The sequence below is a fragment of the Hyla sarda genome, chromosome 6 (assembly GCF_029499605.1).
Source record: "Hyla sarda isolate aHylSar1 chromosome 6, aHylSar1.hap1, whole genome shotgun sequence".
Classification (NCBI taxonomy): domain Eukaryota; kingdom Metazoa; phylum Chordata; class Amphibia; order Anura; family Hylidae; genus Hyla; species Hyla sarda.
Window position 1 is genome coordinate 296,969,951 of NC_079194.1, and position 16,974 is coordinate 296,986,924.

At 42.3% G+C, this 16,974-nt stretch overlaps 1 protein-coding gene across 4 annotated transcripts in view; it reads left to right on the forward strand.

Moving 5' to 3' along the window:
- LDLRAD3 (low density lipoprotein receptor class A domain containing 3) overlaps positions 1 to 16,974 on the forward strand; it is a 179,999-nt gene that overhangs the window by 86,710 nt on the left and 76,315 nt on the right. For all 4 annotated transcript variants that reach the window (XM_056527904.1, XM_056527901.1, XM_056527902.1 and 1 more), the window contains one exon: positions 3,696 to 3,830. In XM_056527904.1, the coding sequence (XP_056383879.1) occupies positions 3,696 to 3,830 (135 nt within the window). The remainder of the gene's footprint in view (positions 1 to 3,695; positions 3,831 to 16,974) is intronic.

Consider the following 16,974-nt stretch of genomic DNA (forward strand, 5'->3'; position numbering starts at 1 on the left):
TCGCCCTCACCCGTGCGGTTTTACCCTATGGAGCGCTCTCTTTTCTTTTTATATACATTACATCTAAGGCAGTGGTCTCAAACTGTGGCCCCCCCAGATGTTGCAAAACTTCAACTCCCAGCATGCCCGGACAGCCGTTGGCTGTCCGGGCATGCTGGAGGTTGATGTTTTGCAACAACTGAAGGGCCACACTTTGAGACCACTGCTCTAAGATATAAACTCCTTTCTGCATAGCCGTTCCGGGACAGGTTCATTCAGTTTTAATTTTAACATGGCAAACTTAGACATTAAAGGGGTACTCCGGTGGAAAACATTTTTATTTTAAAATCAGTTGGTACCAGAAAGTTAAACAGATTTGTAAATGACTTATATCAAAAAATCTTAATCCTTCCAGTACTTGCCAGCGGCTTAGAATTAGTGCCACAAATTCTACAAATTTGTAAATTACTTTTATATAAAAATCTTAATTCTTCCAGTACTAATCAGTTGCTGTATGCTACAGAGGAATGTGTGTAGTTCTCTCCAGTCCGACCACAGTGCTCTCTGCTGACACCTCTGTCCATTTTAGGAACTGTCCAAAGTAGGAGCAAATCCCCATAGCAAACCTATCCTGCTCCGGACAGTTCCTAAAATGGACAGAGGTGTCAGCAGAGAGCATTGTGGTCAGACAGAAAAGAAATTCAAAAAGAAAGAACTTCCTTTGGAGCATACAGCAGCTGATTAGTACTGGAAGGATTAAGATTTTTAAATAGAAGTAATTTACAAATCTGTTAAACTTTCTGGCACCAGTTGTTTAAAAAAAAATGTTTTCCAGGGGAGTACCCCTTTAAAGGGGTTATCCAGGAATAGAAAAACAGAGCTAATTTCTTTCAAACACTGATCCCCATCTGTCCCCAGGTTGGCTGTGGTATTAAAACGTGGCTCAATTCACTTTAATGGAACTGAGCTGCAGAACCACACCCAACTTGAAGACAAACAGACGAGCGTTTAAAAAAAGAAAAAAAGAAATTAGCTCTGTTTTTTTCCTGGATAACCCCTTTAAACATAAAATGGTGAAGAGAGGTAAAGAAAAAATTCTGAATATGCTGCATCCTGCCTCAGAGCTCGGCACAGAAGTCTTTACTACTTTGATCTATGAGCTATTTGTTACCCCCTGTAGGGTACTACACTTCAGGACTAAAAGCTGTCAAGAGGAGTTGAGGAAGGGGAGTGGTAATGGCACATTTCTGACATTCATACCAAGAAACTCTGTAGAATATCTTTACTACACCAGCAGTATGTGCATTTAGACAGGAATAGAACTACTATAATACTGAACAATATGGACACAAATTCAAGTACTAGATGCTGCTCTTAAATACAAGAATATAACTACTATAATACTGCTCCTATATACAAGAATATAACTACTATAATACTGCTCCTATATACAAGAATATATCTACTATAATACTGCTCCTATATACAAGAATATAACTACTATAATACTGCTCCTATATACAAGAATATAACTTCTATAATACTGCACCTATATACAAGAATATAACTACTATAATACTGCTCCTATATACAAGAATATAACTACTATAATACTGCTCCTATATACAAGAATATAACTACTATAATACTACTCCTATATACAAGAATATAACTACTATAATACTGCTCCTATATACAAGAATATAACTACTATAATACTGCTCCTATATACAAGAATATAACTACTATAATACTGCTCCTATATACAGTACAAGAATATAACTACTATAATACTGCCTCCTATATACAAGAATATAACTATTATAATACTGCCTCCTATATACAAGCATATAACTACTATAATACTGCTCCTTTATACAAGAATATAACTACTATAATACTGCTCCTTTATACAAGAATATGACTACTATAATACTGCTCCCATATACAAGAATATAACTACTATAATACTGCTCCTATATACAAGCATATAACTACTATAATACTGCCTCCTATATACAAGAATATGGCTACTATAATACTACTATATACAAGAATATAACTACTATAATACTGCTCCTATATACAAGAATATAGCTACTATAATACTGCTCCTATATATAAGAATATAACTACTATAATACTGCTCCTATATACAAGCATATAACTACTATAATACTGCCTCCTATATACAAGAATATAACTACTATAATACTGCTCCTTTATACAAGAATATAACTACTATAATACTGCTCCTATATACAAGGATATAACTACTATAATACTGCTCCTATATACAAGAATATAACTACTATAATACTGCTCCTATCTACAAGAATATAACTACTATAATACTCCTCCTATATACAAGAATATAACTACTATAATACTGCTGCTATATACAAGAATATAATTACTATAATACTGCTCCTATATACAAGAATATAAACACTATAATACTGCTGCTATATACAAGAATATAACTACTATAATACTGCTCCTATCTACAAGAATATAACTACTATAATACTGCTACTATATACAAGGATATAACTACTATAATACTGCTACTATATACAAGGATATAACTACTATAATACTGCTCCTATATACAAGGATATAACTACTATAATACTGCTCCTATATACAAGAATATAACTACTATAATACTGCTCCTATATACAAGAATATAACTACTATAATACTCCTCCTATATACAAGAATATAACTACTATAATACTGTCTCCTATATACAAGAATATAACTACTATAATACTGCTCCTATCTACAAGAATATAACTACTATAATACTGCTACTATATACAAGGATATAACTACTATAATACTGCTACTATATACAAGGATATAACTACTATAATACTGCTCCTATATACAAGGATATAACTACTATAATACTGCTCCTATATACAAGGATATAACTACTATAATACTGCTCCTATATACAAGGATATAACTACTATAATACTGCCCCTATATACAAGAATATAACTACTATAATACTGCCTCCTATATACAAGAATATAACTACTATAATACTGCCTCCTATATACAAGAATATAACTACTATAATACTGCTCCTATATACAAGAATATAACTACTATAATACTGCTCCTATATACAAGAATATAACTAATATAATACTCCTCCTATATACAAGAATATAACTACTATAATACTGCTCCTATATACAAGAATATAACTACTATAATACTGCTCCTATATACAAGAATATAACTAATATAATACTCCTCCTATATACAAGAATATAACTACTATAATACTGCCCCTATATACAAGAATATAACTACTATAATACTGCCTCCTATATACAAGAATATAACTACTATAATACTGCCTCCTATATACAAGAATATAACTACTATAATACTGCTCCTATATACAAGAATATAACTACTATAATACTGCTCCTATATACAAGAATATAACTAATATAATACTCCTCCTATATACAAGAATATAACTACTATAATACTGCTCCTATATACAAGAATATAACTACTATAATACTGCTCCTATATACAAGAATATAACTACTATAATACTGTTCCATCTGAAGTATGGGCATAAATGTTGTGATATATATTTATGGGCATTTCGTAGATTCTTTCTCATACAGGGGCTGACATTTTCTCTGCAGTATATGTAGCTGAATGTTCTTGCTCTTGTCTTTCAGCCGCTCACCCCTTGCTCTGCTCCGGTTCTCGATTCCATTGTAATAACAAGATGTGTATAGACACAAGTTTTGTGTGTAATGGCAAGAACAACTGTCGGGACAACAGCGACGAGAAGCATTGCCCTAACTCACAAGGTAAAGTGAATTTACATACCGTATCCCTGCTTGTTATATCGATGTCTCATCAATTCATCGTCTACTGACAACTTTTTATTATTTTGCAACAATTTCTATGGATTATAAAAATTGTGGACTCTGTCACGTGATCATTTTCAGTCAAGTGAGCACTTGCTCTTTTATGTCCCCAATGGAGATTTAGGGGGACTGCTTCCCCTATCAGATAGCTTTTATCATCCGTGTGAAGATGGATTCTTTATATGTAGCATAGCCCTTTTTAGGCCTTCTCAAGTATATGGGACCGGATGTGACCACTACCTTTGCACCCCTCATTGTTACCCCCACTACCTACTTTTTAAAATGTATTGTCAGCACGTGTTCTCACTGGAAATACGGAGATAAAATGCCTCTGGCGGTGTCTTTCTTTGCCTTAACATCATCTGTTGGGGGAAGAGTAGACACAAACCAATGTACTGTATATAAAAAAGTTGCTTTGTTGCGCCATATACATAAAAGCTCAGTGGCCCTGCCAAACAAGCTTTTATATATATGGACACCATAGACTGAAGGTGTATGGGCAGCTTTAGTGATATGCCACAAGTCTTCTGAACTATGTGACATCTTATTTATTAGATGTACAGTATGTCTCATCCTATTGTTTTTCCTGCTTAGCGTTTGGAACAAACTGTTCCGAACACTGGAGTTGGCGCCAGGAGCTTGTGACGTCATAACCCCACCCCCCTCATGACGTCACACCCCACCCCCTCAATGCAAGTCTATGGGAGGGGGCGTGACGGCTGTCACGCCCCCTCCCATAGACTTGCATTGAGGGGGTGGGGCGTGACGTCATGAGGGGGTGGGGTTATGACGTCACAAGCTCCCGACATCGGCTCCAGCGTTCGAAACAGTTTGTTCCAAACGTTGAGCAACGGAGTACCCCTTTAAAGGGGTACTCCGGCTCTAAGACATCTTATCCCCTTATCCAAAGGATAGGGGATAAGATGTGTGATTGCGGGGGTCCCACCTGTGTGAGCTGCACGCAGTCATGCCCCCTCCCATAGACTGGCATTCAGGGGGTGGGACGTGAAGTCACACGCGGCAGGACGTGAAGTCACACGGGGCGGAGTCGTGATGTCGCGCTACTACGGCCCCTTGGTCGTGGGGCTTCATACTCGGCGCCTCTAGCGCTGCGTACAGCTCACACAGGTGGGTGCTGCATAAGACATTGCGGGGGTCCCCAGCGGCGGGATCCCCGCGATCAGACATCTTATCCCCTATCCTTTGAATAGGGGATACGATGTCTTGGGGCCGGAGTGCCCCTTTAAATTCCCAGAGGCTGTTCTAGCACTCTCGCTGCATTTATTCACTACTTTTCTGTCTATAACCAGGGCTATTAGGCAATGGGATCCCTTTCCCCCAGCTGCAAGCTTAAAGGGGTATTCCAGGAAAAAATTTATTTTCATATATCAACTGGCTCCAGAAAGTTAAACAGATTTGTAAATTACTTCTATTAAAAAATCTTAATCCTTCTAATAATTATCTGCTGCTGAAGTTGAGTTGTTGTTTTCTGTCTGGCAACAGTGCTCTCTGCTGACATCTCTGCTTGTCTCGGGAACTGCACAGAGTAGAAGAGGTTTGCTATGGGGATTTGCTTCTACTCTGGACAGTTCCCGAGACAGGTGTCATCAGAGAGCACTTAGACAGAAAAGAACAACTCAACTTCAGCAGCTCATAAGTACTGAAAGGATTAAGATTTTATAATAGAAGTAATTTACAAATCTGTTTAACTTTCTGGAGCCAGTTCATATATAAAAAAAAGTTTTTTCCTGGATAACCCCTTTAAAGATGTACCAGTCCCCCTTACTGTTTGAAAGCTTGCAATTAGAGATGAGCGAACTTACAGTAAATTTGATTCGTCACAAACTTCTCGGCTCGGCAGTTGATGACTTATCCTGCGTAAATTAGTTCAGCTTTCAGGTGCTCCGGTGGGCTGGAAAAGGTGGATACATTCCAAGGAAAGAGTTTCCTAGGACTGTATCCACCTTTTCCAGCCCACCGGAGCACCTGAAAGCTGAACTCATTTACGCAGGATAAGCCATCAACTGCCGAGCCGAGAAGTTCGTGACGAATCGAATTTACTGTAAGTTCGCTCATCTCTACTTGCAATCCTTCCACGTACGCCTCTGCCTTCAGTCTCTGGCAGCTCCGGCAGTGCCCCATGCTTCACGATGCAGTCATCAATCAGGACTTTGCACCTGTTCTAGTAAATAAGTTTGCAGGAATGTTGTATTTTTAGCGCCTTTTACAAGAAAACGGTATTTTTTTCCTAATTATCCTTCTAGGAAGCTATTATAAGCGTAATGCATGGCTGTTATAAATCTGAGCAAGCGAGGTAGGTGACAACATGTAATTTTTTTATGCAAAGAAATGTCTGATATAATGGGCAGATTAAAGAAAAGAATGAGGGGTTGCAGCCAACGTTTCATCACACCAAGGCAGCAATTGCATCTCACAGCCACTCCGCTGCTTGGGATAATTCCCGATTTGTCAGATTGAGTTGACACCCCCTCCCCAATATTTCCTCCTTCTCCGTCATTCTTTGATATGTCACTTTCTAAGAGCTTCGATCCCCTGAGGACCTACCTTCTATACTTTTTCCAAGTCTCAGGAGTCTCGCGGAGGACTTGAAAGGATCAGGGTTGCGTTGTGCACCACTGGCTCCTTTCATGGACGGAGATCAGAAGCTGTGTTTTTATTACTTTTTTATTTTTTAGTAGTAAATAGGGGCATCTGAGCTCCACGTTCGGAGCTGGAAACTTAGAAATAAATGAAAACCTTCTTAACCCCACGTGTTCTGTAATGAAATTTAACACGTGTCCCATTGACATTATTGGGAAACATTACTGGACATGCTCTGGGATCATTCATCATCTGAGCTCGACGTGCAGAGCGAGAAACTTAGAAATAAATGAAAACCTTCTTAACCCCTCGTGTTCTGTAATGGGATTAAACACGTGTCCCATTGACATTATTGGGAAACATTACTGGACATGCTCTGTGATCATTCATCATCTGAGCTTGACGTGCAGAGCAGGAAACTTAGAAATAAATGAAAACCTTCTAAACCCCTCGTGTTCTGTAATGGAATTTAACATGTGTCCCATTGACATTATTGGGAAACATTACTGGACATGCTCTGTGATCATTCATCAACTGAGCTCAATGTGCAGAGCGAGAAACTTAGAAATAAATAGAAACCTTCTTAACCCCTCGTGTTCTGTAATGGAATTTAACACATGTCCCATTGACATTATTGGGAAACATTACTGGACATGCTCTGGGATCTTTAATCATCTGAGTTCATTCTATAAGTAGGGGGAGGCTGAGCTGCGAGATTCATCTATTGTCTTCTATATCTTCTGTTCTAGTAGCCTCCTCCTTATCACCACAGACAGAAGAGGAAGTCTCCACTTTTAGGCCTAGTGGCCAGACTTATTACTGCAAGATTTGATTTATTTTTTATTTTTATGTAGATAAGAAAATAGAAAATTAGAAAAAACATCACAAAAAAATCTTTAAAAATATAATTACATTCTTTGAAAAAATTATTTTAAATTATAATAAAAAAAGTAAGAATTAAATTGTTTTTTAGAGTTTAAATATGTTTTATGAGATTTTTTTTTTTTTTTTTTTTTTACATAAAAGCTTAATTTTAAACAGTCATTTCCTGATGACATATTCTCTTTAAAGGGGTACTCCGCTGCTCAGCGTTTGGAACAAACTGTTCCCAATGCTGGAGGCGGGAGCTTGTGACGCCATAGCCCCGCCCCCTCATGCCGTTGCACCCCGCCCCCTCAATGCAAGTCTATGGAAGGGGGCGTGACTGCCGTCACGCCCCCTCCCATAGACTTGCATTGAGGGGGCGGGGTGTGATGTCATGAGGGGCGGGCCACCCCTTCAACACTTCAAATTGCAGGGTGCTGTTGTTATGTGAAGGCAATAAAAGCTTTCATGGCTGCCATGTTAGTACTTCTATTACTCCCTGCCAGGGGACGGGTATACGGTAATATAGGATTGGCAAAATGATGGTAAAATCGTATGTATGCCATGTACTGTGTAAGCAATTAAGGGATTTTATAGTCAATTCCTCTAGGGTAGTGTTTCCCAATATAAAAAAAATTTACCCTGTTCATATTTGCAGATAAAAAAAATAAAAAAAATAAAAACTGAAAAAAATAAAAAAAAATTATAAAAGAATTAAAGGGGTACTCCGGTATAAAAAAAAATCTTTTTAAATTAACTGGTGCCAGAAAGTTAAACAGATTTGTAAATGACTTCTATTAAAAAAAATCTTTACCCTTCCAGTACTTATTAGCGGCTGTATGCTACAGAGGAAATTCTTTTCTTTTTTAATTTCTTTTTTTGTCTTTTCCACAGTGCTCTCTGCTGACACCTGCTGCCCGTGTCAGGAACTGTGCAGAGCAGCGTAGGTTTGCTATGGGGATTTTCTCCTGCCCTGGACAGTTCCTGATATGGACAGAGGTGTCAGCAGAGAGCACTGTGGACAAGACAAAAAAGAAATTCAAAAAGAAAAGAATTTCCTCTGTAGCATACAGCTGCTAAAAGGTACTGGAAGGGTAAATATTTTTTAATAGAAGTAATTTACTAATCTGTTTTAATTTTCTGGAGGTGGTTGATATATAAGAAAAAGTTTTTGTTGTTAACCCCTTTAACACCATGTAGAGTTAACGCCACACACTATCCCATCCTCGGGCGTACCACGTGCGGCGCGTTGTTTTCCCTCTGTCCCCCGGTACATTTGTTGGCCGTGTTAGATGGTAATGTGTTCTGTTATTTCCATATGTGACACGTGGGGCGGTGTTCCTGGTCACACAGAACCTTTTCTACTCTATGCTGGATCTTTTCCAAATTGGCCTCGTTGCTATGGTAATGAAATTTTGAAGCTTCTGTGAAAATAAGATTCGTTTCATCGGGGCCTCTTTCATTTCGCCAGGTCGCCCTATAAAAGCCACAGAAACATCCCAGCTTTGAAAGCGAATCCGAAGCGGCGGAAATTGACTGTGGAGTAGCCAGAGCTACAGTGACACTTGGGGTCAATTCATAGAGTGCATTATTATTTTTCACAATACAATTCATATGGGGATAGAATTTTGAAAACCCCCATTAAGTGCAAAATATCTGCGCGTAATTCACATTGTGCAGGATTTTACCTATTCACAGTCCACTTATCATGACCCTTATCCATCCGCTATCGGTGGCCTATACTAAACCTCCTCATCATCCGTGTTTTTCAAAGTTATTATTATTATTTTTAATATTATAAAATTATTTCCGGATTAATAGTATTATTATTAGGTACATTTTTACCGTATTGATTGTTTACTCCTCCAATGGACTTTTAGGCTTTTCCATTATTGTATATGCAAATTCCCTGCTCTTCTGAATACAAGTTACCCTAAACTTTTGATGATCCGGCATGCAGGACGTCTTCCCAGTCTGAGTTACTGGGAGTATATGAAGGATGGGGCAGCGTGACGCGCGACTACATGTAGCTACGGCTCCGACCCCCATGCCTACTTAGAAGGTACAGAGACATAAAGGAGCTTTTTATGAAAAAATGCAACATTGTAGAAAACTTAAAGGGGTACTCCGCCGGCAGCTCGTGACGTCATAGCCCCACGCCCTTAATGACATCACCCCCCGCCCCCTCAATGCAAGTCAATATGCCCCCTCCCATAGACTTGCATTGAGGGGGGCGGGGCATGACGTCATAAGGGGGCAGGACTAGGACGTCACGAGCTCCTAGCACCAGGGTTCGTAACAGTTTGTTCCAAACGCTGAGCTGCGGAGTACCCGTTTAAGGCCCATTCACCTTATGGGGGAAATTTGTTAAACATTTTGCAGAGGTAAAGTTGTTCCATTAAATTGCGTCTCTAGTTTTTAAACAGGCCTCTGAAAAATAAAAGATTCAATCTGATATGTATTTTCAGAGTGGAAATCCACTGTGAAAAATTTGTTGCAGCAGCCTCCCATTGTTTTCAATGACCTTTTGCTTCACCACTCGCGCTACAGAATTTGCGTTAAGACTTTTCGCCGTGAATATTTCAGATCCCAGACTCCACCGAAAGAGTAAAAATTGTAATTATTTCGTCAGAATCCGCTCAAAAATACATTACCGTCTGTGGAGACGGCGCTTTACCTAGCGGTCCTAGTGCAGACAGAACAGGCTGCCTACATAATCTCTGTCCTGAATATCTCTGGTCTGAGATTGTGTAGAGTGAATAAGCCCTTAGGTTACGTTGACATTAGGGAATTCAGATAGGAAAATTTCCTTGCAAAATTTCACTTGAATTCGTGTCCTTTCTGCTTCAAGGTATAGGAGGCAGAATTGGGGCTTATATCTGCGGCTATATGCTGCGGAAATAAGGGCGAAAACTAAACTTAGATGAGTTCCTCCAGTAGTGCCGGACTGTTCCTGCAGTCTGAGCACCATATGTGCCCCATATAGTTAGTGCTGAGACTGCAGGCTATGTATGGGTGCACTACAAAGAACCGTACATAGCACTGACCTAGAACCGTACATAGCACTGACCTAGAACCGTACATAGCACTGACCTAGAACCGTACACAGCACTGACCTAGAATCGTACACAGCACTGACCTAGAACCGTACACAGCACTGACCTAGAACCGTACGTAGCACTGACCTAGAACCGCACACAGCACTGACCTAGAACCTTACATAGCACTGACCTAGAACCGTACATAGCACTGACCTAGAACCGTACACAGCACTGACCTCTTCTCTTATCTCTGAGCGCCCCAACCCCACATACCGAGATGTACTAGTCACGGCAGTGATAGGCTGTCCAGCCCATCACTGGCCGCAGCGATGTCCTGTCTCAACCGGTGATTGGCGGATCGGGCTATCGCTGCCCAGACTAGTTAATCTCGGAAGATGTGGACCGGAGCTCTCGGAGGTAAAAGACAAGCCCCGTTCTCTGGGGAGTGGAGTATACTTGCACAAAAATAATTGTTACACAGATGATAAATATCACGAATCTATTTGGGGACCGTAATCTACGCACCTTCCAAGGGTTAAAATATAAAACTGGTTAAACTCAAACTAAAGAACAAATAGCATAAAAACAACTATAAATAAGGCTCAAGCTGGAAAACAGCTCAAAACACGCCAAAAAGTTGCGCAAAAAAAAACAACGGCAAATGCTCCCCCTTGTTCTTATTCCCATGGACACTTTAAAGGGGTATTCGGTAGTTTTTACATCTTATCCCCTATCCAAAGGATAGGGGATAAGATGTATATTCGCAGGGGTCCCGCCGCTGGGGACCCTCACGATCTAAGCGCAGCCCCCGGCATTCTGTGTCGGGAGCTGCTTCCGAGACGGGGATGCGATGTCACGGTCACACCCTCTAGTGATGTCACACCACGCCCCCTCCATTCATGTCTATGGGAGGGGGCGTGACTGACGTCACGCCCCCTCCCATAGACATGAATGGAGGGGGCTTGACGTTACCAGGGGGCGTGACCGTGATGTCACATCCCTGTCTCCGAAGCAGCTCCCGGTGCGATCGTAAATCGTATCCCCTATCCTTTTGATGTAGAAACCCAGAATACCCCTTTTAAGACTAGGCTGCACGATGATGCGTGTTTTTGCATCTCAAGCCACACCTCTTTCTTCGAAGCCCTGCCCAACCTTTTGTGAAGCCATGCCCACTTGTCAAACTAGGTGTAAAAACCACCTAAAACAAATGTTCCTCAATGGCTTTCCCAGTTCGTCCAGAATAATCCTTTTCATAAAATGCAGCGATTTACTTGTAGACCTGTAAATCCACTGGAGAGATTGTAATGGTCTCATATATAACGTTTACCAGCCGAGCCCTTAGGAGATTTCATGGCACATCTCTTCTTTTTTTCTTCTGTACTTTTTTTTACCTTTTATGAACAAGCGGAGATCCAGAATGACTCGCGGCCCCCCGTGTTATACACCAGCTGCATTACAATAGAGAAGGTCAGTCTTTCATTACTTGCGACATTAAACACTGGGTTTCATCGTTGCCGAGAAACCCCCACCCCCCCCCCCCCCCCCCACGGTGCAAATATATTTTTGTTAGGACCTAATGGAATTCTTCCCATGAATAGCGTCGGGTAAACAATTGCCAATCACGTCTCTTATTGAAATGCATTTCTTCAAGTGTATCCTGTAGAGTTAAAAGCCTTTTCCGGTCCGGCTTCGGTGAAGAGTCCCGGCGAGTGGCGGCTCGTGATAGGTGGTCTTCGTTCTAAAGCCAAACCAGAATCGGCGCTCGTGGGGATTTACAGCTGGGAATATAGAAGATATTAAAAGGATTAATCATTGCACATTCACTCCCCCCGATTCCCCCCCCCCCATTCCCTCGTTCCTAGATTCGCCTGCCAGGCGACCAGAAGAAAATTGCTCATACATATTCACGTATTTGGGCTAATTGTAAACCACTGTTCATATGAGGAACATCGTAATTTCATTATCTGAGTCATCTACATGTAATCAACATATGGGGGGAATTTAGCACAAAAAACAGCAATCTATGTGGGGGTGGGGTGGGGGTGTTGGCGACTTTTCTTAACGCGACATGGCCCATGCATTAGTTAATTACTGTTAATGGACGTCCCAGAGGAAGTGCCCCCCCCCCCCACCAAAGCTATCAATTCTTAACATATGTGAGTCCGGATGAAAGAGGCAGCTTGTTTACTGAGTGATTGCCGAGACCGAAATGCAATTTGGTCCGAGTTGATTGATAAATAGCCTTAAAATCTCCATGGTCCTTCCTGGAAACCATTCGCGGTAGTGATCTCTCCCCGAGGCTTAAGAATAATTTGAATTGTGACTTTGTAAAGGTTTTAATTAAAACAGAATTATACAGCTCTCTCAGACAGTGACATTGTTACCACGCTGGAAAATGAAGATCATGGAGACGGATGATATCACGAATGAATGATGAACGTGGCAGGGATTAAAGGAGATGGATGATGAACAGGAACGAACTACAAAAAACGAGCTAGCTTTCCCTGAATCTATCCCTAGATCTATCCCTAAACACTGTCGCCAGTTACTGTCCCTGCAAATATCCCTTAACTTCATCTTGCATCACCCAGAGCCATAGAATCTATTTTATTGGTTTGTGCGCACTGACTTGTAGCTACATGTATGTATAAACAGGATGGGTGGGTTGTAAGTCAGGATGGTTGGCTGCATATGGTTGGGGGGTTTGGATGGAAAAGGCCCCCCAAAACAGACTGCTCTGGTGCCAATTGTCTATATAAGAGGGATCCCCCCGGCATCTGGTGCCTGAGTTGTGTTGGTTCCTGGTGTTTCTGGTGAAGGTTTGCTGCCATGTTCCTCGATATCCACATAGTCTGACCCGTACCGGTTTCTTGGTTTCTGATTCCGCCTGACCCCTCCTGTATCATGGCCAACCTAGATTGCTGACCTGAACCAGTTCCACTTGCCACAACCAAAGTCTGTACTACGTCTCTGCCTCATCCCTGGATACAGTTCTTACTTCTCTGTTTACAACTCTGACTGCTGACTATACTTACCTGCCTGACCCTCTGGTGCCTCTCATCGGTACCTTCTGGTATGCTGGACCAGCCGCTACCCACATCGGGACCATGCTTGTGGAATCAACCTGGTACCAGTCCATTCTCTGCATCCTGGAGCAGGATAATGGATGAAGACCTAGGGGGGAATTTGACTCCGTTCCCAGGTGTGGCCCAAAGCCGAACTGGCTTGGTAGCTCAGCGGGTCCACATCGGTTGCCTCCATAGAGTAATTTGAATGCCTAAACTTTTTATCACATTATCAGAATAAGGTGCCGCGGCTGAATTACATGACATTCAGCGACTAGTAGCAAGTACCCCATACATTTTGCCTTAACCCAGCCAACTGCATGATGCATGGCAACCAATGACAAGTCCTCCACGCGTTTTGCCTTCAGTTTTGAATTGTTTTGGAATATAGTTGTTTCTAGTAGGGAGACGTACGGCAGACACCCACCTCCGGCTGCTTCATGTTTTTGTATAGTCTGAGCGCTGGAACACGTAGTTACCATTCAGCTTTTGTTTATAGACCTAGTGACCTATGAAGGGCTCCCTGCTGTTGTGTAAGCCGGCAGCGCGCATCAATTTTATGTTTTATTTTTTTTTACTTTTCATTTCTACACTATGCGTTTCATTACAGTCACCGCCATGTGCCAGTGAAACAAACAGATCGGGTTGGCGGTTTTTAGCAATCTGATCATTTTTAATCACGCCATTCATCACACAAGCCGCCTGATTGCTACGTACAGCTTACAATTGTGAGCGGAGGGAAGCGGGAAGGCATTATCATTGCGGGCACAATCTATAATTACAATACACTTGGGCTCAATCTGATCGCATTTGGATGAAAATCTTTCCACCAAGGACAGTCGCAGGTCTGATTAATTTGGCTTCTGATATGAAATTTGATAGGAATACACGATGAGAGGAGAAAGACGTGAACCAGCTGAAGAGGATCAGCGTCACCTGTGTCCTGAAACGCGCTAGTGCCCATGGAGAGGTGTAGCAGAGCAGAGTTTGTCCATTACAATGCATATGACCAGTACTAACTGGGCTATACAGTTGTGCTTAAATAGTACCTGTCGCCAAATAAAACCTTTTTTAAATATAGTGTTCCTTGTGTAATTAGCAGACACTGATGATCAACATAAATATGTTTAAAATGTAATAGAAAAAATGGCCACTAGGTGGCTCTGTTCTCTTCCCTGATACAATTAATACAGTGAGTTTGGTCTACTCCCGGCCTGGCAGGAGACCAAACTCAGGAAGTGCTTCTCTGCACTGAGCTTGATTGACAGCTGCACAAAAAGTGAAAGCTCCACAGATTCTCACAGAAAGCTGCACAGACTGAAAGCTGCAGGAGAACCTCACTGATAGCAACACAGACTGAAACCTGCATCTATAACCACTCTCCACTCATGAGGGTCCTGAAAGGACGCCCCTCTATTAACCCCTTAAAGGTGTACTGTACTCCTCCCCTAGACATCTTATTCCCTATCCAAAGAATAGGGGATAAGATTTATGATCGCGGGGGTCCCGCCGCTGGGGACCCCGCGATCTCGGCTGCGACACATCCGGTGACATCCAGACATCCGTTGCACGGAGCGAACTTTGCTCTGTGCCGGATGACTGACGATGCTGGGCGGATGCTCGTGCCCTCACGGCCACGCCCCCTCAATGCAAGTCTTTGGGAGCGGGTGTAACTGCTGTCACGCCCCCTCCTATAGACTTGCATTGAGGGGGTGTGGCCGTGATGGCACAAGCCTCTGTAGCTGCAACCGATGCTCTAAAAGAACCCCTTTAAGGACTCTGGCCTTGGGGGATACGACCAGCATAATATCCTACAACATTGTATTCCCAAATAAGTTTCCCACATGTGTTCCCTTCCTTGATGAGCTGGGCGACGCTGCGACCGGTGGCACTGACGTCAGAGTGCCAGTTAGCTCCGCTGGTGCCAGTTAGCACCTCATTAGCATATCCTGAAAATAGAAGATTACGGCTGAACGGCGCAGCGGCTCAGAGCACGGTAATGACCTTACTGATCAGCGTCCCACGTACTACCAGCCAGTACCGCTGGTTAGTGCGGGGGGGGGTTACAAAACAGAATTACGCAGCAAACAAGCTTTATTCATGAAACCCTTCGGTGCCACACTCTTCTACATCTCTGCCACTCACAATATGGCCTTGGTGATCCTTAAAGGGGCACTCCGCTGCTCAGCGTTTGGAACAAACTGTTCCGAACGCTGGAGCTTGTGACGTCATAGCCCGCCCCATCATGACTTCAAGCCCCGCCCCTCAATGCAAGTCTATGGGAGGGGGCGTGACGGCCGTCACGCCCCATCCCATAGACTTGCATTGAGGGGGCGGGGCTATGACGTCACGAGCTCCAGCGTTCGGAACAGTTCCAAACGCTGAGCAGTGGAGTGCCCCTTTAAGAAGTGATCTTTTTATTTTTAGCTGAATGATCCTCCCTGATGTTACACTCCGCCACGACTGATTTTTATCCAGATTCTGCTGACGTGACGGAGGATTTCACACCGCATGTGGGTATCTGAGGAGCTGCGATGCCGCCCACACACGTCCTATTATTCCCAGCTCAATAGTGAAGTGTTGGTATTTTTTTTGGGTTGATGTAATATTAGGTAATGATAAAGGACTTGTAATAAGGCTGGCTGCAAAGTGATATATGGAAGGAGACGGGATTAAATGGGGGTCTGTATGTAAACCTGTGGGGGAGGGGGGATGTATAAGAAGCAATGGGGGGAGTAATAAGAAGCTCATCATTTTTCCTCTTTTTTTCTGTCATTTCTAATTACGAATGCCGCGGCCGCTTAATATTTCGTGGGTTCGATGAGACATCTTTATGGCAAGTAATTGCACGTTGCCCCCCATGTGACAGCGCAAATGCTTTGTGTCTGGTAACATTCGCGCTGATGGGATTATTCAGGCGTAATTACACATGGCGGCAAACGGGTCACGACGCTAGTTATTCCAGAATCGACGGAAATGTGCGCACAACCACCGCCAATGCCGCCGCTTCTGCCCTGTGTGTTATTAATGGGGCATGACTGACACTTTAGGGGGGGTGGGGGGGGCACCAAGAGGCCCCCACTGTAATGACTGTCAGGGAATTGTCTTCATGTCGTCTTAACCTTCTTCTTCTAGTCAGTATCATTCCGGGCGTCTTCCCGACCAAGATAATAAGACAAGGTGTTTATGAATATTCCTCTTCTGCCGGCGCGGGTTTTCGTGTGGTACAGAAGCTGTTTGTTCTTCACAAGAAGCTGCAACTTTAGGCAGACATTTTGGAATCTTAAAGGGGTACTCTGATCTGGGACATTTATGGCCTATAATGGTTGTGAGTGATGAAGTGGAGGATGGGGGGGGGGATTTGAAGGCCATTAGAAAGTCACCCACTCCGGCTGTCCTAGCCGACCCATCACTAAAGTGTACGGGGAAATGTAGGAGCTGCTGCCGGAGCCGATCTGTCTATCTCATATCTATCTATCTCATATCTATCTATCTCATATCTATCTATCTCAT